This window comes from Acomys russatus, chromosome X (assembly GCF_903995435.1).
Source record: "Acomys russatus chromosome X, mAcoRus1.1, whole genome shotgun sequence".
NCBI lineage: Eukaryota > Metazoa > Chordata > Mammalia > Rodentia > Muridae > Acomys > Acomys russatus.
In genome coordinates, this window is record NC_067169.1 from 37,261,109 (window position 1) to 37,287,280 (window position 26,172).

General features: G+C 32.2%; 1 protein-coding gene across 10 annotated transcripts in view; it reads left to right on the forward strand.

Moving 5' to 3' along the window:
• Positions 1-26,172, forward strand: part of Dmd (dystrophin) — a 2,465,896-nt gene that overhangs the window by 1,100,476 nt on the left and 1,339,248 nt on the right. For all 10 annotated transcript variants that reach the window (XM_051140917.1, XM_051140916.1, XM_051140911.1 and 7 more), the window contains exons 21-25: positions 1,091-1,271; positions 8,355-8,500; positions 10,316-10,528; positions 14,048-14,161; positions 23,566-23,721. In XM_051140917.1, coding sequence (XP_050996874.1) covers positions 1,091-1,271; positions 8,355-8,500; positions 10,316-10,528; positions 14,048-14,161; positions 23,566-23,721 — 810 coding nt within the window. The remainder of the gene's footprint in view (positions 1-1,090; positions 1,272-8,354; positions 8,501-10,315; positions 10,529-14,047; positions 14,162-23,565; positions 23,722-26,172) is intronic.

The window sequence follows — 26,172 nt, forward strand, 5'->3', positions numbered from 1 at the left end:
ATGGGCAATATAAAAAATAAGACATGATCTAGGAGGTGGGGTTCTTGTTAAAACGTAAGGTTCCAGCAATCTAAGAAGTAGAGGTATGAAAGATAAGAATAGTGGGTTAAACCTACTAAATTTATTAAGAACTTGTATGAAGTTGTCAAACAATAAAAACCAACACAAAATATAAAAGGAAACTGGCAAACGGATTTTGTTAGTCTATTTTATTCAGCAACATTAGTCAAAATTATTATGCAAAGTTTAATCAGTACATTTAAATGATAGTTTATATTCTTAATATCTTATTTTATCTCCTCAAAATTTAGTGTTCATTTTCATCTCATTAATATACGTTAATTTTCACTACCCACATTTCAGTTTCTTAGTACCATGTGCAGCTAGAGTGTACTTTTGTAAGCATCAAATATTGTTCATATGATTTTTGTCATTCAAAGCAGAGTGAAATTGAGAATAAAAGTTAGTACTATGCTATAAATGTTTATGGCAGGAGAATGGTAAATCTGGAGCACACCCTAGAGAAAAAAAATGAGACCAGATATAATGTAGAAAATTACATATGTGTATATATATATTTGTGCATATATCCATTAAATATTGTACAGGCAAGATAATCTATAATATATACAGATTTGTAAATTCATATAGTATATTAAGTATATAAAATTTATATTTTACACCAGTTGACTTGAATGAAAATGCTATTCACAGAATGGTCTTAGAAATTAAAGATAGTTTTGGGAAAAAATTAAAGACAAACATCTTTATTTGATTTATGTTAAGAATTGGTGTTCAGTTAAAATGCATTACAAACATACAAGTTTGTATACTTTAATGGTCTAAATGATAATATTCTGAAATTAAATTACATCATATATGATGACCCAAAGTGAGCAAAAAGTTGTGCTATTTCTAAGCTGATGATTTGTAATTGGGGTACTCTCATTAAGGGTATTTCTTAACAAATAATTTTTAAGGACATTAACCAATTCTCACATCACTGGCTGGAACAACTTTCTCTGTCAAATAATACTTCATGCAAACTAAAAAAATTTACACATTTACCATACTCTGAATTATGGTGCAGGATGAAGTCAATAGGCTGTCAGCTCTTCGGCCTCAAATAGAGCGATTAAAATTTCAAAGCATATCCCTGAAGGAAAAGGGACAGGGCCCAATGTTTCTGGATGCAGACTTTGTGGCCTTTACTAATCATTTTAACCACGTCTTTGCTGGAATGCAAGCCAGAGAGAAGGAGCTACAGACAAGTAAGTAAAAACACTTAAAACGCTAACTTGAGATTTTTGAAATTGGTTATTTATGGTTAAAATATTAAGTACAAAAATATTAACGGATTAACTACTATTGGTGGAATCCTCCTTTCATTAACAAATGACAAAATACTGATGTTGTACAACAAGAAAATGTATTTTTTTCTTCCTGTAATATTCTGATGTCTTTGGATAAAAATAAATAAATAAGGTTTTGTACATATATAACTTCTCCGTAGTGGGTTACAAATTCAAGAATCAGGATTTTCAAACATTGTTGAAAATAAAACAGCAATTCAGTAGACTTTCACATGATTTCCTTTTGTGTAATTGAAGATATTTGTCCAGTCTTATGTGAACTACATTCCTGTTGGAACGGAAGCACAGAAAAGGACAAATTATTCTTTGGGCTACATTTTACTTTTGGAACTTAGTAATTATATAAATCCTTTTAATATTTTGGTTAATAAATGGGAGATAAAAGTAGAACAATTGTGACAATTTGTATCATGTGACTAACAATTTTTCAAGATGTCTCTTAGTAAATTATTTCTGTAAGTTCTTAGTATATTATAATTCCTTGAAAGGTCTGTTCATTAATCTTTAAAAAAATTTCTTAGAGAGGTAAGTTTATGCATAGCTTCAGACACTAGTATATGAGGTTTTGATTCAGTACATAAATGAATGCATGGTTCCTGTGCAGGCAGAAAGGACTATGTTGGATGTTTAAGATATTTGCTTGTTTTAAGTGAAATTTTAGTAAGTTGGAAATACAGTTTCTTACTACTTTGTAAATATTAAAATTTGTCATTTATAATATTTCTAGAGTATTTGGACATGAATGAAGCTTTGTTAGCTGTCATAGATCTTTTTTGCTTAAATGAAATTAAGTTTCCATAAAACATTTCTTTTTCTTCTACTTTTAAAACTAGTTTTTGCTAAGGTGATTATTTTTCTCTTAGGAAATCAGACTTTAAAGTGGTATTGGCTCCCTCTAGTGGATTGTAACATAAATGCTGCTTAGCTTGCAAACTGAGTAAAAAAAAGATATTTTTAATGCCTTGCCTTTTCATTGATCTTAGCTTTACTGTGTTTTATTTTGTCATAAAATGCATGAATTTCCTTTAAAATTAAATAATCTGAACAAATATTATATATTTGAAATTCATTGAAAATTTGTTTTAATTTTCATATGCCAATTAGGTTCAATCTTCAATTTAAAGGCTTCTGGAATAGCCATATTGAAAGCTGAGAATTTACTATATTACAAGAATGTAAATATTTAATATTTTTATTTGCTTCTTATTTAATATAATCATGGTGTATGTAATATATAATCATTGCTGTACACAAGAAAATTATTTATAAAACTTTTCTAACTTATCTTTCCATAAATGGGTCCTAGCCTAGTGTGGCCACTTGGCATCCTTGGTAGATACTGGGTGGGCAAGTGTCAAAATGAATGGAAAAGGGCTGAAAGAGGCAGAGAAAAACATATTTTCCATTCTAATATGTGTATAAGAATGTTTCTAATAATTTTCCTAGTGTTTTTGAAAACTTGCACTGCTTAACAACTGAATCAAATTTAAAATATACTGTAAAAGAAAAGTAAAAAAATTAAATCACATTGCAGCAATTTTGGTAATTTCAATGTCTAGGTGTTTACTATCCCCTTTATAATGATACAATTACAGATTATTACAAATGAGTCATTGATCACTGGTTCATTTACTAAATAGTAGTTATAAAATAATGGTGTGTATCACAAAGGAATTCAACAATAAGTATCGAAAAGAAAAAATGAAGAAAAGTGTTTATGTCCCGATGATACTATGAGGAATATATTGTTAAAACAAAAACATCTGAATCATACTATCAAAGGTTGCAATAATTTGTGAGTTAGGAGATACAATCCTGGAAGATATCCTTTGAACATAACCAATGAGATAACCAAGTGCTCTCTACGCACTAAATTAAGGAAAGGGTTTTAAAAGGAACAGAAACTCATAAATTTGTCCAAAGTTAAAGGAGAGATCTGGCTTGTCTAGGAGATATAAAGGAATACAGAATGACTGGAATCTAGCACAAGTTTAATATAAGATTCCCAAGCTTATAAGTACATGGTAAAATATTTATTTAATGTAGTTGAAATGCCTAGTAGAATTTCCCTTAATTAGGTAATCATATTCATATTTCTTAAAAATAAGATTCCTGCTGATATTAAAAATAATATGTGGAATATGAGTTCAGAGAAAAGGGAAGGAAAGTAGAAATAATATCCATTCCAAGTGAGATCCCATTGAATTAGACTCATGACAAGGATAGGATTAATGATTACATGGGGTCATTGAAGAAGTTAAGTTGTAGAAATGGAATCACTAACATGATAGGGAATGACAATTCACTCTTCCAGAGAGAACAGGTTAATTTTGATTATAACTATGAAAATAATCTCTGTGGCCACATATTCAAGAGTTCTGGCTTGTCACTAACACCCACGTTATGAAACTGAATCAGGGTTCTAAATAAGGAGGAACTGTAACTAATTTTTTAGCTCCAAATTAGAAGATTTATCTGGCTTAACATTTTTCTTTTTTGTTAAATATTTTTACATATACATTTACATTATTATACATATATACAATAAACTACCTACAGCAAGAAGAAACATGAAACAATCAGGAACCATATAAATGTTCCATTCTGGTATTTTGGCTATTTGTATTTGGCAGCCTTGAAGAAAATATCTTTCCTGTCTTTGTGCGTCTAAAATTTTGAATGTTAAGATGCTAACTTAGCTTTAGGCAATATGTGCTGCTTTAAAAAATAAGTAAATAGTTATAATATACCATTTTCACTTTAACTTATTACTTTGGGTTATATCATAATGTAGTAAATATGAAAATGTATACTTATTATATATCAAATGCATTAATTTTTTGCTTCTAAATATATCCTTATTTCTAACTGAATATAACCACTGTAAGTATATGTAGTGTACAGGTTAGTGTTTCAACCTTGTACATAATGTATAACTAATCAGTATAATTCACATATCTATCACCATTTAGAAGAAACATATACAATTTTTCTGATTTTCACTTTGACATTAATTTTATTTTTAAGTATACATATTTCTGTGGTACATTGTGATAACTTAATAATTCAACATACATATTTGTTATGCAATTATCAAACTGGAACAAAGCCTGCATAATGAGAAATAGGTAAAATTTAATATTCCTACACAGTGAAACTAATGTCAATTAGTCAATTTCATCTTCAATATATCCTGCATATTTTATCAATTTTTTATAAAAGTTCTGTATATACAGTCTATTTATATCTCAATTATAAAATGTACATATTAATAACAGCTGAGTAAAGTTAATTGATATGCAGTGTTCTTTAAAAGAACTAACTCAGAGATATAGAACACTTATATGAATAATAATCTTCCAGTTATTATCCTATAATTCAAACTGATGGAAGGATATTTGCTTTCTTTTATTCCAGGCCTATAGATAGCATAACATCTTTTGGCTAGGATTTTGATTATTCTAATCTTCATTCATTTACTACATTATATGAAATTATTTTTCCTACCTTCACTTTCTTTCTTTTCTTTTCTCTAACTGCCTCTACCACTTTAAATATAGTCCTCTTATGGTGTTTTTAATCCTCATTCCAAAAGATATTCTTCTTCAGTGATTATTACTTCAGAGCTGGGTTCAGCAATTAAAATGTAAACATCAATTTTAACTTATTGCTTCCTGGAGCTCTGAGCATTTGTAAAATAGTGGTCAAAATAAGAAATCATAAATAAATTGCATCATTTATTTCTACCAAGCATATTATCATCCACATTTCTATAAATGATATATACACTCCTAAAAGCTTAATTGATTTACTGAAAGTAGTAAATGGACAGTTGATTGAGAGCTGGGTCCACATCTTTGTTTCTTGAAATGAAGAACACAGTTTCTTAATTGCCATGCTAAATAGTCTATATAAAGACAAGAAGAAAAAAAATCTGTTAAATGCAATAAAATTTTACCAGACTCTTACTAATAAAACCACCTTTACTGATTCTATTTATACTTAATTCTCTGTCCTGATATATGTGCATCATTTGGATGCAATGTGAATGGTTAATAAAACCTCTGGCAATCTTCAGACATATATATATATATTTTCCCAAGAACAACCATGGGGAAACTATAAACTTCCTTTTAAAATGTAAATATTCATGTTGAATTAAATTAATATGTATGAAATCTATGATACATCCACTACTATTACTCCATCTCAGACCTTTTCCACATTATAATAAAGACCTCCATGCACCATCACACTTCCCAAGACTTATCTAACTTTATGAATATCGAAATTAATGTATCTGGTCAATTGCAAAACAAACATTGTTTATATGAAATAAAACACTAAGTTTGAGCCTGGAGTTTAGTGGTTAAGACCACAGGTTTAGTGGCCAAGAGCACATAATATTCCTGCAGAGGACCTGATTTCAGTTCCCACACCCATGATGGGTAGCACACAACTGCATGTAACTGCAACAAACAAAGATCTGATGACCTATTCTGGTAGATTCTCTCTCTCTCTCTCTCTCTCTCTCTCTCTCTCTCTCTCTCTCTCTCTCTCTCTCTCTCTCTCTCACACACACACAGACGGACAGACAGACAGACAGACACAGAGACAGAGACGTGGATAAAATAGTTTTTTAAAATACCAAAATTAAAATATTACAAAAATATGGAGGTTTAAAACACCAAATAAGATTTTAAAGAATAAGCCGGGCGTGATGGCGCACGCCTTTAATCCCAGCACTCGGGAGGCAGATGGATCGCTGTGAGTTCGAGGCCAGCCTGATCTACAAAGTGAGTCCAGGATGGCCAAGGCTACACAGAGAAACCCTGTCTCGAAAAACAAAAAACAAACAAACAAACAAAAAAAAACCCAAACAAACAAACAAAAAAAGATTTTAAAGAATGAAAACTGAATGTGCTCAGAGAGAGTGAAATCTCAAAATAAAATTGGGCATTGACTCTTAAGTGTACATATGTAGAATGACATTCTCATTTTACAGCATTTCAGTATGAATTATTAAAAATCATCCTTTAAAATCATCACAGTCCTTGGAATATCCCATTAAATAGCAGTTTCAGGTAGTTATTAATTTTTTCATGTATTATACAGGGAATTTATACATGGAAGTTACACATATTGTAAATTAAAATAATAGTGACATAATGAAATAAATTTAATTTTGCCTCATGATTTTTCCTCTTTTCTTATGTATATGTATGTTGTGCATGTCTGCGTGTGTGCCTGAGTTCAAATGTCAGCCATCTGTCTTCATTATTCCTCCACTTGTCAAGGTTCCTCTGCCAAAAGCAATGGCTACTCACCTCTTCCAGGCTACTTCCAGGAATCCTTCTTGCTGCCTTCCATGACAGCTACCATATAGACCCAGTGTTTACATGGTTTTAGAGATCCAAACTTCCATCTTCACACTTAAGGAATTGAACTATCTTTACATCCCATCTTCATGATTTTGTGTATGAAGAAAACAATCCTTGTGTTTGGAATATTGATTCTTTTATATTTTCTGGTAGAAATTTGCATTAGATTTTTCTATCATTTATTATCATTTTATGCTTTTCTCTCATATTTCAGTTTTATATTTATTTTTTTATGCTTAATTCTCACTTATCATCACATTTTATTTGTATGGTGACACTTAATTTGATATGAAATCTACCCACTTAGTTCTTTCAATGTATATTTTATTCCACTTTAATATATATTTTATTATCCTTAAAATATATTATGTCATTAACTTGGACATAGTATCTCATGTAGCCCAGGCTTCTTCAAATTTTGTAGTGTAGATGAGAATAGCCTAGCACTCTTGATTTTCATCTCTCCACTTCTTAATTTCAAGTATTACAGACATTTGTCACCATGTCCATCTTATAATTTTGTGATTTCTCATTCTTAGCTGATTTCTCAATAAATAATCAGGTTATGCTTATGGATCACATGTACAAATGCTTTCCAACAGATGTGTAAATATAGAGACACTGAAAAAGTAATAGAGGCTTTCCCAAATGTCTCGGGTAATTAATTTTATTTCTTTTCAAGTCGCTGATCAGGTTGAAAACCAGATAGTTTAGTTTTACAATTAAGCTTAGTTGTTTAGGTATTAAATTGTTTTTAGATGTTTAATTTGTAGGTAGTTTATTGTATAGATGTATAAGAATATAAAAGAATATGGAAAACATAATTAAATTTTAAATAAAAAAGTAATAGATGCCTTTCAATACTGTTTTTATTTTTGAAACTAGATGGCTTTATTTAAAATACTGGCTCTGATTAATAGTAGAAAAAATAGTGTGCTATATTTTACAATCTGAGTTACATTAATTATAAATGGGTTTAATAATATATAACTTACTTGTTTGTAATAATACATGTGGAATTTTCATTGGAATCCATGATACATTTTAATCATGTAGAAATTATGTAATTTATTAAAATCAATGATGATATTTCTTTTAAAATATTAAAATATCAGGTATTCATATTGTTTTTATCTGAGACTAACAAGGAAGTTTGTTCTGAATGTTCAATATATTTCTTTCTCCAAATAGAATCTGTATGATATTGGTAAAAATACTCAGCCCCTAGCTCTCTCTATTTCCTAACGTGACAAATGAACGTATTAACTCAAAGTTTGACATGCTGATTTGAAAGTTCAGCATATCTCATAAACGTTTTTAACATGCCAGATATGTCTTAGGTAAAAAGGCAACTTTATCATATCATTAGATTCCCTTATATTTCAAGAACACAGATTGGTTAATATATATATATTATATTATATATAATATAATATATATAATATAATTTTATATATATATATAATTATATATAATATATAATTATATATAATATAATATATATAAGATATATAATTTTATTTACTGACAAATTAGAAAAATATGAGAGTGTAGAAATTGATTTCATTATTATTCTCTTTCTCTGTTCTCCTTAATAAAGTTTTTGACACTTTACCACCCATGCGCTATCAAGAGACAATGAGTACCATCCGGATATGGATCCAGCAATCAGAAAACAAACTCTCTATACCTCATGTGAATGTCACTGAATATGAAATAATGGAGCAAAGACTTGGGAAATTACAGGTACGTGGACATTTGAATATCTTAAGTAACAAAGAGCATGTCATATTAGTCAAGAAACTGCATTCATATAATATTAAATATAAACAAGGATAATAATGGTAGGAATCAAAGTTCTGGAGGTAAAAAAATGAACAGGAATATTTAAGAATAAAATGTAACTTTTTATTTCTCTATAAACATTATTTTATAAATGTATGCACATATATGACTTATGTTTAAAATAAATGTACTACATTTAGAATAGTTGTGCACTAAAACTATAATTTCCTTTTAAGTTTAGTGTAAAATTTAAGGTATCATATATGATTATTAAATTGAAATCACATAATTCTATCATATTTATATTATTAATAAGTCCTGATATCCTTAAGCATAGATAAAAATCAATGAATTTATACAATTGGTAAGAATATAAATATCAATCAGGTATAATATTATGGGAAATTTTGAAATCAAATAGCTATTTTAGTAGCTTCAAGTTAGGAATGTAAATACTAATATGAGAAATTAATGTGATATGAGAATGTGAGGACTAAATTTTTTGTTGATTCTAAGAATTTCATGTTGTATACTCTTTCTTTTCAAATTGGAACATATATTAATCATATTTAGAAATTGAGATATTATTATTATATTTAAAGAATTAAATTAATAAACAGTATTATTACATTTTTGATATTTAAAATCCTTTTTAAATGGCTGTGAGTTTGTTCTTTTTAAAAGTAATTTAAGGCAATTTTTATTTAAATTTTCCAATATAAAATCCCCCATGGTAGGTTATGTCATCTATTATAATATAGAAAAAATATGTAGCAAGTTTCCTCTTCCTGCATATTTTATGTAATGATTCTCATGTTTACTTGAAAAAAGTGTGATCCAAAATAACAAATATACTTCAGAAAAATCAGCCTATAAAATGAAGCAATTACAGAGTAGAGAACAAACAGAACAAATGTTGGATAAATGAGTATTAACTAATATAGGATCATGAAAACAATTAACAGATGAGCAGATGTAATTATCATTGTGAATATGTAAGGAAAATTATGATTCTTATGTGAAAATAAATATTAATATGTGCAATGAGACTTTTTTTAAAAATTAGAAATGTAAAATATTTTTAAATACCTGGAAGAGAGGCATAGAACTTAGTAAGATACAAGAACAGACAAATCAAAACCCCCAAAAAAAGAGAAGTGACACAAACAAAATAATTATTATATAACTGACAAAGAGTCTTCATAAGAAAGTCACAAAGGAGATAATAAAATATGATGAATTTACAAATGCAATTGTAAAGGATAAATACAGAATGAGATATGCACATTCCTAGTACATAATAGGTGTAAGTCATAATTAATATACCAATTTAATGATGGGAATTTAATCTTCTGAGGAAATCTCTTCAATACTTCATACTACTACATATATTTTCATTCAGAACTCAGCTATCCTGATACCACTTTCAAGTTTTATCACACATATAAAATGTAATTTAGTACTAACTTTAGTCATTTGGCTTACTGTTATTTCATTGTAAGTAAGTTAAAATGCATTATGTATATAATAAAACATAATTATTTATATATAAACATTCACTAAAATGAGGTCTTCCAATTTAATTGTTAAATAAAATATGCCTTGGGACATATTAGATATTGATTATTAAAATGTAAGTGAATTGTTTTATCAGGTATTCTACTTTGTTTATGTCTCTAAATTCCATAAACTTTCATTTACTTTCTTCTTGATGTGACTTAAACTCACCAATTATGCATCAATTAGTATAAATGTATTTCTATTTTTAACTTTGAGGCTTTGCAGAGTTCTTTAAAAGAGCAACAAAATGGCTTCAACTATCTGAGCACTACTGTCAAGGATATGGCCAAGAAAGCACCTTCAGAAATAAGCCAGAAATATCTGTCAGAATTTGAAGAGGTTGAGGGGCGCTGGAAGAAAATCTCTACCCAGCTGATGGAACATTGCCAAAAGATAGAGGAACACATGAATAAACTTCGAAAAATTCAGGTAAGCCAAGGTTTTTCTCTTATTTTACACATAATAAGTATGAGATGAGAAATAGGTATTTGACTCCAGAGACCTCCAAAAACATTAAGACATTGGTGATATCAAAAGACAAATCCTTCACAAATGAATAAAACTTGACTATTTTCCCAAAGAAACCAGTAATGAGTTATTCTTCTTGAATTTACTACATAATTGAATTGATTTTTTTTTTTTGCTATCACCAATTATAGTTAAACATTTCAGTGTCCCCTTGCTCTTACCTTCCAGTCCTACCCTCCATCACTCCTTTGCCTATTCCCCTCCCCTAGACCTCTAATTGGGGGGAGGAGCCCTCCTACTCCAACTCTGGCCACAGCCTATTTGGTCTCATCAGGATAGCCTGCGTCCCCTTCCTCAGTGTGCCTGCTAGGTCTTCTTGCCAACTGCCAGTGACGAAATAGTGGACACTTGGTGTCATGTCTGATGTGACAAGTCTGACTCTCTCTCTCACTGGCCTCTCCACTTGATAAAAAGGTAATGTACATTAAGAGTAATTGAATACAGAATTTTTGTGGTGAATTTTAGTTCTTGCACAATCAAAGAAAGTAGAAAACTTGGAGCCCTGCTCAGCTAAACTGAAATAAACACTGAAGTCCAGATATCTATATTTTTCCAAAAGCTTTCAAAAATTATAATAAAGTTACAAAAAGTTGTTTTAGATGAGGAGTTGTCAATTTTTTGTTAAAAGGTTTGATCATTCTCTTTTATCATATAGGATGTGTATGGACTATATGTCACAACTAGACCTTTCTACTCATATAACCGGCATGTTAGTAAATAACAAATAATAACTGGTACTATCTTTGTGACAGTAAAACTTTATTTTATTTAGTTTTATTAAATACTTTTATTTTTACATATACATTTATAGTATTACACATATATACAGTAAACCACCTACAGGAAGAAGAACCATGAAACAATCAGGAATTATGTAAATGTTACATTCTTATTATTTTGGCTATTTGTATTTGGCAGCCTTGAAGAAAACATCTTTCCTATCTAGGTGCATCTAAAATTCTGAATATAAATTATTATCTATCATATCTTATCATTATAAACTTAAACCTTCTATCTAGACCTAAAGACATCTTAGCCCCTAAACAACTAAGCTTAATTGTCAAACTAAACCATCTGGTCTTCAACCCCATCAGAGACTTGAGGAGGAATAAGATTATAATAAAAAAATAAATTAAAAGGGAGAGTCGGGAATTTAGAGGAAAGAATATATGTAATTTATAATGTATACCCGTACAAAATCTTTAAGAAACAATAAAATTAAATTTTAAAAAATAGACAGAAATAAATAAAATAAAAATAAAAACAAATGCAAGTAACAAAACAACAACAAAACATTTTCAGTAGTTATAACATACTAATAAAAACCTAGGCTCAGTGTAGGAATTCCACAATTACACTTGAGTATGATATTCTAAAGCAGTTAATGTTATAAGTTTTGTATCTCATAGTTGCCCAATTGCAAAATATAATCGTATTAGAAAAGAAAATTTACAAGTGTCAGGACTTCTTTCAAACCCATTAGAACAGTGTCCTTAGTTAAATCCTGGTCCTGCTACTTCATTCCTGTATTCTCCAGCTAAAACACTAGCCAGAGTGTCCAATCAGTGACCTACATGTATAGATGAGGCTAGCTATGAATGCAGCCTACCCTCATTTGGAGGCATCAGGCAAAATTATGTTTGTTAATTTTAGCTTCTTGAAGCAACAGGCAACCTTTTATTCATGAACTCATCTTCTATCATTATAGCATGTTTTTTAAAACATGTTACCTATGTCTGGCTCTGAATCAGTTTCTGTTTGTCTGTTCTGCTTCCTTTCACTGTACCATCTTCTGCCTTTCCTTGACTTCCTCTTAAAAGCAAGGCCCCAAGAATTATATACATTATGATCTGCCAGATGATAAAGTATATTGTTCATATTTTAACTTTTTATATGTACAATGTCCCCTATTCATGTTGGATATTTTTGATTGGGTATAGTTGTGGGTATATTAACTATGTTATGACATATAACTCAGTAAGGAAGATCGCCATTAAAAAGGAAAGAGTTAATGAAACACTTATAATTATAAAGGTGATCTCATCTACACATTGACCTAGTAGAACTTAGTACTTAAAAAGCAAAATTGAGATCTTTGCAAAATGGAACAGATATTCAGTTCATTGAAATATATCCAGTATTTGAACCATAATATGTATGTTTGAGAAGAAATATTTGGTTCAGAACTGTGGTACTTTACTTTTGCATGAATCATTTCACTTAAGAAATGGAATTAAACACAGTAGCAACAACAAAGTAACAGTTGGAAAAATCTATTACCAGTATTTTAAAAAGTGAAAATACAGTTATATTTCCATCTTCCAAACACCATCATGAAAAGGGAAGATCACTGACATAAATTTAAAGAAAGCATGTGAGTAGAGTAAGAGAACCCAAGGCAGGGATAGGTCATTTATCAAGGAGTCTATGGTATGACTTGAATGAGTACAATGGAGAAATGGAGAGGAAAAATTAGCCTTGAAAGATAACAGTAAGATAATAATGTTGAGATCCTTAGATTTAGGCAAATGCTGTTAAGACTGTACATACTAACCATATTTTAATCATATTTAAAATGAAACTTTCTGAGAAGCATATATTTTTCAGTAAAAATTTCAGAAGAGAAAAAGTATAACTAGATAATGTAATTGAATTACCTGTAACTAAAGAAGTGACAGATTTACACTTGAAAGGTGACTGAAGTGAAGTATATAAATAACAGAAATGCAACAAAAAAAGGTTGGAGCTGCTTTTAAATTTATAAATGACAAAAGATACCTCTGTTTGCCTGAACAATACTTCTCTCTCATCAGACAAATAAGAAACTGAAAGGCTTGTCTTTAAATATACATACATATATATATATGTGTGTGTGTGTGTGTGTGTGTCTGTGTGTGTGTATATGTGTGTGTATATGTATATCTATACACACATTATAATCTCCTGTTAAAATCCCCAACTGAAGGACCTGTTTAAACTGTCAAGTGAAGAAAATAATTTTTGTAAATTCAGGTTTACAAAAGCTATTAAGACACCATTACATTGAGTTTATTGTTCAAAGTTTGTTTTATGTACACCTAGGGTGCATTGTTAATATTATCATGAGTTGTTTTGTAATTTCAATTTTATGTAGAGGGGCGTCTCACTTAATGTTCTTGAGAAGAACATCATAAACCCATATTTGGTAGTATTTTTTATTTTTAATAATAGAAAACTTCATATACTAATGCTTATACAGTAGACCATAAAAATGCAGTCCTGGAAAAATACTGTTTTCTGGAAAGCTACCAGAAAACAGCCTTCAAACATGAGAATTTCTTTTTGGCTTATGTTTGGACATATCATCATGATGGTTTGTGTTTAAAAAAATCAGTGCTTAGTAATGCCTTAAAATTGCTGGGTTTTTTTTTTTTTTTTCAGAATCATATAAAAACTTTGAAGAAATGGATGGCTGAAGTAGATGTTTTCCTGAAAGAGGAATGGCCTGCCCTGGGGGATTCTGAAATTCTGAAAAAACAGCTGAAACAGTGCAGAGTAAAAATTGTGTCTAATACTTTTCAAATGATATCTTTTGTTTGTTATCGTTTAGTTAGCTCAGTTATTTGCAAATGGGACAGTTCATGATACTTGAATATATTTTTGATTTTCCTAACACAGTGCATAGAGGTCATGAGTATCAATAAAATCCTTAAAGGTCTACAGAAAAATTGTTTCCTTAACAAAATATTACTTGCTGTCAATAATATATTATTGTCTTACACTTTGACTACAATTTATAAATCTTAACACAAAATTCAATATAATTTTAAAAGAAATTATAGCTACTTATTAGTTATTAACATGGGTTCTTATTCATACTGAATTACATTTTCTTTTTTATTAATTAATTAATTTACTTTATATCCTGGCCTGAACTTCTCCATCCTCTCCTCCCAGTGCCTGCATCACAACTCCTTTCTCCCCTCCTCCTATGCGCCCTCCCTTTATTCTCAGAGAAGGGAAAACCTCCCATGTATATTAGCCAGTCTTGGAATATCAAATAAGACTGGGAGCATCTTCCTCTTTTGAGGCTAGACAAGGCAGGCTAATTAGGGAAAAAGGATCCAAAGAGTCAGTGTCAGGGCCTATTCTTGCTATTAGAGCTTCCACATAAGGACAAAGCTGTACATCTGTTACATATATAAATAGGGGTTCTATTTCTTTCCCATGAATGGTCTCTGGTTTGTGGTTTGGTCTCTGTGATCCCCTATGGGTTCAGGTTCATTGATTTTGTAGGTTGTCTTGTGGTGACCTTGACATCTCTGGCTTTGTCAACACTTCCTTCCCCTCTTCATAAGATTCCCTGACCTCTGCTTAATTTTTGGCTGTGGTTCACTGCATCTGTTTCTATAAGCTGCTGGGTGAAGCAACTCAGATGGCTGTTTTTTTTAGACTACTGTCTAAAAGTATATCAAAATATTATTAATAATATCAGTGGTGGGCATGCAAGTCAAATTGGGTCAGTAATTTTTTGTGTGGGTTGATGTCTTTCTCCTCCACTGAAGTTCCACTACCAGAAGAGTTGGCCTCTTCAGGCTCCATATCTTCCACTGGAAGGAGTCTCAGCAAGGGTTGCCACCATAGACTCTCTGATCCTCTCATTACAGACATGCCCTGACTTAATTGAAAACCCTTCTCTTTCCTAGCCCTCCTCTACTTTCCCTACACCTGAACTCCTCCCATGTTCCACTCCCCATCCCCTCTCCAACCAGGTTCCCTCCATCTACATACTACAAATGTCTATTTTATTTCCTTTTTTGAGTGAGATTTAAGCATCTTTGCTTGGTCACTCCCTGCTAATTAGAGTCTTTGCATCTGTGGATTGTAAAGGGGCTATTCTGTACTTTATGGCTTAAATCCAGTTATAGGTAAGTATATACATTATGTGCCTTCCTAACACTAGGTTACCTCATTCATGATGACCTTTTCTAGTTCCATACAGTTACCTGCAAATTTCACCATATCCTTGTTTTCAATAAATGAGTAGTATTTCATTGAGTAAATGTACCACATTCTCATGTTCAAGACAGGGTTTCTTTGTGTAGCCCTGACTGTCCTAGACTTGTTTATTAGACTAGGCTTGCCTTGAACTCACAGATATCCACCTGTCTTTACCTCCCAAGTGCTGGGATTAAAGGCCTGTGGCACCATGCCTAGCTGTACCACATTTTCTTTACCCATTCTTCAGTTGAGGGACATTTAGGTTGTTTCCAAATTCTGGCTATAATGACAAAAGCTTGATGAACATAGTTGAGCATGTGTCCTTGTGGTACATTTCTTGGGCATATGTTCAGAAGTTGTATAGCTGGTTCTTGAGGTAGATCTATTCCCAGTTTTCTGAAAAACCTCCAGTTGATTTCCAAAGTGGTTGTATAAGTTTATACTCCCACCAGCAATGTAGCAGTGTTTCCTTTGCTCCACATCCCTGCCAGCATGTGCTGTTATTTAAATTTTTTATCTTAGCCATTCTGATGGCTGTAAGGTAGAATCTCAAGAACATTTTGATTCACATTATCCTGATGATTAAGGACACTGAATATTTGTTTAAGTGTTTCTAGGCCATTTGAGATTCCTCTGATAATAATTCTCAGTTTAGCTCTGTACACCATTTTAATTGGGTTATTTGGTATGCTCGTATTTAATTTATTGAGTTCTTTATATATTTTGCATATAAGCACTTTGTCAGATGTGGGGTTAGTGAAGATTTTTTCCCAGTCTGTAGACTGTCATTTTGCCCTATTAAAAGTGTCCTTTTCCTTACAGAATATTTTAGTTTTCATGAGGTCCCATTTTATTAATTATTGGTCTTAGAGCCTGAGCTGTGGATGTTTACTTTAGGAAGTTGTCTCTGGTACCAATGAGTTCAGGCTCTTCCACACTTTTTCTTCTCACAGGTTTAGTGGGTTTGTTTTGATGTTGAAGTCTTTAATCCACTTGGTCTTGAATTTTGTGCAGAGTGATAAATATGGATCGATTTGCATTTTTCTACATGTAGACATCCAGTTACACCAGCACCATTTGTTGAAGATACTATTTTTTCTATTATATGGTTTTGGCTTCTTTGTCAAAATTCAAGTGTACCTAGGTGTGTGGATTTATTTGTCAGTCTTCAATTTGAGTTAATTGATAAACAAGCCTGTTTCTATGCCAGTACTATGCCATTTTTATTACTGTAATTGTTTAATACAGCTTGAGATCAGAAATGGAGATTCCTTCAGAAGGTCTTTTTCTATATGAAACTGTTAATAAATCTTTCTACATCTGTAAAATATTGTGTAGGTGTTTTGATAGGGATTGCATTGAATCTGTAGATTGCTTTTGGTAATATGGCCATTTTTACTATGTTGATCCTCCTGATCCATGAGAATAGAAGATCTTTCCATCTTCAGATATCTTCTTCAATTTCTTTCTTTAGTGACTTAAATTTTTTTCACATAAATCTTTCACTTGCTTGGTTAGAGTTACACCAAGATACTTTATATTATTTGTGGCTACTGTGAAGGGTGTAGTTTCCCTAATTTCTTTCTCAGCCCAATTGTCACATGTGTACTGGAGGGCTACTGGTTTGTTTGTTTTTTATTTTAATTAATCTTGTATCTAGCCACTTTGCTGAAGATGTTAATCAGCTCTAGGAGTTCTCTTTGGAATTTTGGGGGTTACTTATGTATACTATCATGTCATCTGCAAACAATAATACTTTGACTTCTTTCTTTCTGATGTCGATGCCCTTGGTCTCCTTTTGTCTTATTGCTCTAGCTAGAACTTCAAGTACCACATTGAATAGATATGGAGAGATTGGGAAGCCTTATCTAGTCCCTAATTTTATTGGAATTTCTTTGATATTTTTTGGCCGTTTAGTTTGATGTTGGCTAGTGGCTTGCTTTATATAGCCTTTAATATGTTCAGTTATGGGCCATGTATCATTTTTCTCTCCAAGATATTTATCATGAAGAGGTGCTGATTTTTGTCAAAGGCTTTTTCTGCACTTAGTGAAATGATCATGTGATGCTTTCTTCAGTTTGTTTATATGATGGATTACATTAATGGATTTCTATATGTTGAACCATCCTACCGCTCCTGGGATAAAGCTTACTTGATCATGGTGGGTAATGTATTTGATGTGTTCTTGGATTAGGATTGCTGGTATTTTATTAAATATTTTTACATCAATGTTCATGAGAAAAATTGGTCTGAAATTATCATTCTTTGTTGAGTCATTGTGTGGAGTAGGTATCAGAATGGCTGTGGCTTCATGGAATGAGTTTGACAGTGTACCTTTTGTTCCTAATTTATGGAGTATTGGTATTAGATCTTCTTTGAATGTCTTGTAGAATCCTGTCCTAAAACTGTATGGCCATAGGCTTTTCTTGATTGGGAAGCTTTTGATGACTACTTATATTTCCTAAGAGGTTATAGGGCTATTTTAACTGTTCACTTGATCTTAATGTATCTTTGGTAAGTGAAATCTTTCAAGAAAATAATCAATTTTTTTCAATTTTGTTGAATACATGATTTGAAATAAGACCTACTGATTCTTTTGATTTCCTCAGTGTCTGTTGTTATGTCTCCTGTCTTCTTTATTATTTTATTAATTTGGATACTCTCCCTCTGTCTTATAGTTAGTTTGGCTAAGGGTTTGTCTAAATTGTTGATTTTTTCTCACAAAGAACTAGCTTTTGGTTTCGTTGATTCTTTGAATTGTACTCTTTGTTGTTGATTTTAGCCCTGTGTTTGATTATTTCCTGTCATCTGCTCCTCTTGGGTGTGTTTGTTTCTTTTTGTTCAAGAACTTTTATGTGTGCTTTTAAGTTGTTAGTTTGAGTTCTCCCCAATTTCCTTATAAAGGCACTTATTGCTATGAACTTTCCTCTTAGCACTACTTTCATTGTGTCCCATAAGTTTGGGTATGTTTTTACTTCATTTTCATTGAATTCTAGAAAGTCTTTAATTTATTTCTTCTCTGAGCCAGTGCTCATTGTGTATAGAGTTGTTAAGTTTCCATGATTTGGTAGGTTTTCACTTGTTTCTGTTGTTGAAATCTAGGAATAATCTGTGGTGGTCTGAAAAGATACAAGGAGTTATTTCAATTGTCTTATGTCAGTTGAGGCTTGCTTTGTGGCTCAGTATATTGTCAATTTTGGAGAAGGTTCTGTGAGGTGCTGAGAAGAATTTATTTTCTTTTTTTCTTGGATGAAATGTTCTGTAGGTATCTGTTTAGGTCCATTTGATTCAGGAAGTCTGTTACTTATTATTTCTTTGTTTAGTTTCTGTCTCAATGATCTGTCCATTGGTGAGAATGGGGTATTGAAGGTGTTGAAGTTTCCCACTATTAATTTATAGAGTATATGATTTAAGCATTAGTAAATTTTGTTGTTGTTGTTGTTAAAACACATGGGTGCACTTGCATTTGGGGCATAGATATTCAGAATTGAGACTTCATCTTGGAGGAATTTTCCTTTGATGAGTATGAAGTGTCTCCCCATCTCTTTTGATTAGTTGTGGTTGAATGTCTATTTTATAGATACCAGAATTGCACTTCAGCTTGCTTCTTGAGTCTGCTTGCTTAGAAAACCTTTTACTGTGAAATGGTGGCTTTTTTTTCCTGAAGTGTGTTTTTTGTATGCAGCAAAATCATGGATCTTGTTTTCACATCCATTCTGTCAGACAGTGGAGAAATGAGTATACTGATGTTGAGATATATTAATGACCAATAATTTCAAATTACTGTTTGTTTTAATGTTGGTGGTGGTAGAATGTATGTGTGTGATGTGTGTGTGTGTTTCACTTTTTTGATTATACTGATACAGGGTTATTTATTTCCTATGTTTTCCTGAGTGTAGTTAAGCTTCTTAGTTTGGAGTTTTTCTTCTGATATTCTGTAGGTCTGAATTTTTGGATAGATATTGCTTAATTGTTTTGTAGTGGAATATCTTGTTTTCTCCACCTATGATGATTAAAAGTTTTGACAGTATAGTAGTCTAGGATGACATCTGTAGTCTCTTAGTGTCTGTAAGATATCTGCCTAGGTCCTTCTGGATTTTAGAGTCTCTGTTGAAAAGTCAGCTATAATTCCTTTTATTAAATACTTTTTATTTATTTATTTATTATAATTTATTCATCTTACATCTAGATTGTTACCCCCTTACTTGTTTCCTTCTGTTCCTACCCTCCTTCCATTTTCCACCCAATTCCCCTCTCCTAGACCTCTGACAGGGAGCCCTAAGTCTGACATTTATATGTGACTTGAGCTTTTTCCCTTCCAGCTTTTAATATTTTCTCATTGTTATGTACATTTAATATTTGATTATTATGAGGAGGAAGGGTTTTATTTTCTGCTGTAATCTCTTTGGTGTTCTGTAAGCTTCTGGTATGTTTATAAGCACAGCTTTCTTTAGTTTGGGGATGATTTTGTTGAATATATATTTAGGCCCCAAAGCTGGGAGTTTTCTCCTCCTTCTCTTACTATTATTCTTAAGTTTGGTCATAGGGTCCGAGATTTCTTTTTTTTTTTTTTATTAATTTATTCTTGTTACATCTCAATGTTTATCCCATCCCTTGTATCCTCCCATTCCTCCCCCCCCCCATTTTCCCATTATTCCCCTCCCCTATGACTGTTCCTGAGGGGGATTACGTCCCCCTATATATTCTCATAGGGTATCAAGTCTCTTCTTGGCTACTTGCTGTCCTTCCTCTGAGTGCCACCAGGTCTCCCCCTCCAGGGGACATGGTCAAATGTGAGGCACCAGAGTACGTGAGAAAGTCGTATCACACTCTCCACTCAACTGTGGAGAATATTCTGACCATTGGCTAGATCTGGGAAGGGGTTTAAAGTTTACCTCCTGTATTGTCCTTGGCTGGTGCCTTAGTTTGAGCGGGACCCCTGAGCCCAAATCTGCCTATCATATTGTTCTACTTGTAGATTTCTAGGACCCTCTGATCCTTTTATTTTGCTGTTCTCCCATGCGTCTCTCATTTAGAGTCCCAATAGGATGCCTTCCCCTCTGTCCCAGTTTCCTGGTAAGTGAAGGCTTTCGTGGGACATGCCCCTTGGGAGATTTCTTTGATGTTTTGTGTCAGGAACTTTATAGATTTAGCATTTTATTTGATTGATGTATTGATTTCTTCGATAGTATTTTCTATAACTGAGATTCTCTTTTCCATCTCTTGTTTTATGTTGGTGATGTTTATGTCTATAGTTCCTGTTCCCTTCCCAAGGGTTTTCATCTCCAGGACTATGTCAGATTGTGTTTTCTTTATTGTTTCCATTTCTATTTTCAGGGATTGGACATTTTTATTCATTTCCTTTCCCTGTTTAATTGTATTTTCCTATATGTCATTAAGGGATTTATTCATTTCCTTTACTTTTTTGATTGAACTTTCTTGTAGTTCCTTAAGAACCTTATATATAGCTTCTAATATCCCCATTATCTTTATAAGGTTGGATTTAAGGTTATCTTCTTTTGCTTCATCTGCGTCATGGTGTCCAGGGATTGTTGTAGTAGGATAACTAGGTTCTGGTGAGGCCATATTGCTGTGGCTTGTGTTGATTCTGTTGTTACTCTGGCCTTTAGCCACTGATATTGGCTGGATGTTCCTGGTGCTGAAAGGACTCCTAAGGGAGGCAGGTAGAGCCTTGGGCCTACTAGTAGAACTCAAGCAAGAGTAGAATTCTTACTTCTACTGGCTGGGTCTTCCTTGAGACCTGCGGTCCTAAATGTTTCTTTGCTGGCTGTGACCCAGGTGTGCATAGCAATGGCTGGGAGGGCTCTAAGCTGGCTTTTCCTGGGTTCCCACATGCCTGGATGGTCCTGGGGACTGCAGGCTCCTCCAGATGAGAGATTATTGAGATTGGCAAGTAGTGTCTTCCGCAGGCAGGAGAAAGGCTGGGTGGGATCTAATGTGTCTGTCCTGCAAGCTTGGATGATCCTAGGGCTGCTGGCAGACCTCCTCCAAAGTTCTCCAATATTTTAAATGGGAAGGGGGTATTGGATATTGTCAAAGGCCTTTTCAGCATCTAATCAGATGATCATGTAATTTTTCCCCTTGCTTTGTTTACATGGTGGATTACATTGATGGATTTTCATATGTTGACCTATCCCTTCATCAGTGGGATGAAGCCCACATGATCATGATGAATGATATTTTTGATCTCTTCTTGGACTAAGTTTGCAAGAACTTTATTGAGTATTTCTGCATCAATGAATAAAAGGAAAACTGGTCTGAAATTCTATTTATTTATTTATTAATTTATTTAACTCACTTTATATCACTATCATATCCAGCTCCCTCCTCTCTTCCCTCTATCTCCCCTCCTCTACTCCTCAAAAAAGGGAGCACCCACCCCAACACAACACAAGACATCAAGTACCATCAGGAATGAGAAAATCCTCTTCCACTGAGGCCAGTCAAGGAAACTCCTCCAGGGGGAAGTGATCACAAAGCATGCAACAGTGTCCTTATCAGAGACAGTCCCTACTCCCCTTACCAGTGAGCCACATGAAGACTATGCTACCCATTAGCTACATGTATTTAGGGGCCTAAGGACCATTCATGGTCCTTGGTTAGTGTTTCAGGCTCTGCAAACACCTCCAGGCCCTGCTTATTTAGCTCTGTTGGTCTTCTTGTACAGCTCCTGTCCCCTCTGGGTCACTCTATCCTTTCCACAACACTTCAAAAAGATATTTCACATTCTGCTTAATGTTTCGCTGTGAGCCTTAGAACCTGTTTTGCTTCACTGCTGGGTTGGACCTCTCAAAGGACAGCTATGCTATGCTTCTATCATCAAGTATAGCAGAGAAACATTAATAGTGACAGGGGTTGGAACTCTCTCATGTTATGGGTCTCAAGTTGGGCTAGGCATTGGTTGGACATTCTCTCAATCACTGTTCTATCTTTATTACTACACATCTTATAGGCAGAGTAAATTTTGAGTCAAAGATTTTGTGGATGGGTTTATGATCACCTCCCTTCACTCAAAGACCTATCTGAATGGGAGGCAGTCTCTTCAGTCTCCATGACCCTTGGTACTAGGAATTTTTGCTACAATCACCCATGAAATTCTTTCTTTGTTGAGTATTTGTGTGGCTTAGGTATCAAGGTGACCATGGCCTCATGGAATTAGTTTGACAATGTTCCTCCTGTGCTGTGGGCTGAGCACATTTTCAATGGACTGTGTTATGTAGCGTGTATTTGATTGTGTGTGTTTGTATATGTGTGTGCCATGTGTACACATTTGACAAGTGCCAGAAAACAATATCAAGTACCTTCTTCTCTTGCTTCCCATGGGAGTTTTTGAAATATTCTCTCTCAATGAAGCTGGGACTCATCATTTGTCTAAACTAGCTAGCAAAATTTTTGTGTCCATCTTTGTGTTAAAGCACTAGAATAAATACACACATCACTATGGCCAAGTTTTTACATGTGTTTGGATATCTGAAGTTCCTCCTTATTTCATAGAAATCACTTTGTCCACTGAACCATATCTAAAGCCCAACTTTATTCCTTTTTTGAAATTATATTCATTACACCATTGTCATGCAACATAGGAAAAGTGATCACCCTCTTTAAATAAAGGTAAAAGGCAAGCATATCATCATGCCACAGAAAATTATTATAGTATGCTATTTTTCAAAATAAAAATTATTTTGAAACTATTCATATATAAAGCTCATGAACGTGCCTCATTTTCCAGCAAGAAATATCAAATATCAAATTTATTTGAAAGGTTTCTTGAGATAAGTAGTGCATATGGCCACTGAATATTTTAAGGACCTTATGTAGATAGATTGTGTTCAACTTTTTATTGTCAAATGTTATGTGGAAGTTTATGATAAATACATAATAATAAAACTTATGTTGGTACTTTTTTATTCATTTTAAACCATACATTCTTTCCTTAGCTGTTAGTCAGTGATATTCAAACAATCCAGCCCAGTCTGAACAGTGTCAATGAAGGTGGGCAGAAGATAAAGAGTGAAGCTGAACCAGAGTTTGCATCCAGATTTGCAACAGAACTCAGAGAACTTAACACTCAGTGGGATCACATGTGTCGTCAGGTATGAGCAGTTTAAACACTGTGTCCATTAATTTAGTAAAGTTTCTGTTGGTCTACCTTCATCATTATTGTCATTTGAAACTTTTTTTCTGAATATGCTGAATGACAAAACCTTTTTCTGACTATGTTGATTGTCAAATCACTTGTATTTCAAAGTAATTATTCCTTTTTAGCATATAGGACTAAATTGTAGTTGATATTTTCAATAATAATTGATATAATGAAAAACAAAATAAAATTTCTCTCTGAAAATACATCTTTATTAATTGACTTCATGAGAGAAAGAAGGCAAATACATGAATATATATTTTGTATGGAAATAAATTCCACATTCACATCCAAGTTTTCATACAGCTTACTTTATAGATTTTTAATTTCAACATTGAATTGTAAAAATAAAACATTTATAAGTTGTGTGCATTTAAAAGTTTATGTTCAAAACATAACATTTTTGAACTAAAACAGTGATTGCTTTTAATTTTAGTAAGTTTAGAAGTTAAAGATAAGTTCCATCTATATATTGTAGCAACAATTGATCTTTGGTTATTTTTATATAACATTTCAACATTGAAAATAAATAATGCAAAAAAGTAAAATCTAACTTTGAGAAAGGAAAAAATATAACAATAAATCAAAGCAATATGTAAAGTTAACACATTCATTTACAAATTCCGAACACTTCTATTTACTCGAAGATGATATAGCCCTGAGTCAGCTTACTTGCATTCTTGTCTTGCTATAGGCTTTGCTAGAAGTGCAGGCCAGGGTAAACAAAGCTTAAATTGTGGATTATATCTCTGAAACTTTTCTACAAGACCTGGATGAGTTGTATTAGTGTTGAGATTCTTAAAAGAGAATTAGAAATGATACAGACTTTTTATTGATAAAAAAGTAGGGCTAACAGCAGGAAACAAAAATTTCAATTCCATAATTTATAGAAATGTATTTTCATAACTGTACATTTCTTTATACTTTCTTATTTAAGAACGAATGTCTAATATATGTGCACTAGAAGTTCATTGTTCAAATAATGTTATGAACTTACTGACATGTCGCTTAACAAAAACCTACTATGGAATCTAACCGCATTCTGATCCTGGCATTGAATCATAAAAAAGTTTATAACTCTTTCTTTCTTGAGATGTTACATTCATCATAGACTTACTTTCCCAAATGACCTATGTCTTGATAGGCTGGGATTATGCATTTCAGGAGCAGAGGAAGAGAGTATAGCAAAAGAATACAGGCTGGGATGGTGATTCAAATTCACTGTTCCAGAGAGAAAACATAGACATGAAACATAAATCTTTTTTATAGAAATATTTCTACATTATGATGAGCTTATGTTAAAGGATAATTTATTAATAAAACATTAAAAAGTCTGTAGAAGTTGAAGATATGCAATAATCACTAAACATGATTTTAAAATTATAAGCTGATAGTATGTATTATAGCTAAAAAAGAAAATAGCAACCTTATTTCAAGTTTCAGAGGTAATATATCTAAATGAACAATGTCAATATTTTAGCTATTTAAAATAAAGGATAATTCTTACTAAAGTAATACAGAAATTATAAATTATGCTCAAAGGAAAAAAGAAATTAAAGGAGAAGAAAAAGAAATACATATGTTCATATATACCTTAATATCATAGTATATAGACATTTATTAAATTATTCAGATAACATAAAAATATAGCTCAGTAACATATTTTTTATTTATTTCCTTGCATTATTCATTTGACTATGTATTTATTAAACCTGTCTTAGCAAAAGTAGAATGGAAATTTTACTTATCTTTCTGAAAATTCTAGTTAATGGAGAAGACAGAATTTAAATGAGTTAAATATTATATAAGAAGAACAAGTTTACTTCTTGTTCTCGTTGCATAAATTAAAGAATGTGGGTAAAATATTACTCAATATAAGACTTGAAAATTCCGTAACAGAAGACATGAAGAACTTTCTGATTTATTATGAGAATAGAATGCAAAATAATTAGGTGACACTGACATTTGTGTATCTTGAGACAAGTATATTGTATGCCAATGTGATAAATTAAGGAGAAAATGCCACGTTGGACTGAATACTTTTCATATAATCTTTTTAGTATAAAAAGATACAAACATTTCATAATTTCTCCCTGGCTAGTTAAGCCATGGATTATCAAACTTGTAAAAGACCTTGGGAGCTATGCTCACTAACTCATAGGTTAGTTACAAATTGAAGAAAGTAAATGATGTTACCTTTCTAGGGACTGATCCCAATCATTCTTATTAAATTGTTTCCCTTTTGGGATAATCCTGCTATCATAGCAGACTGTACATTTATGTCCTTAAATATCTTATTTCTGTTCCGTTTCCTCTAGTTTACTTGTATAACATACCATATATTCCTTTTTCCCTTTTTATTATAATTGTTCACATTATATCTGGATTGTAATCCCCTCACTCT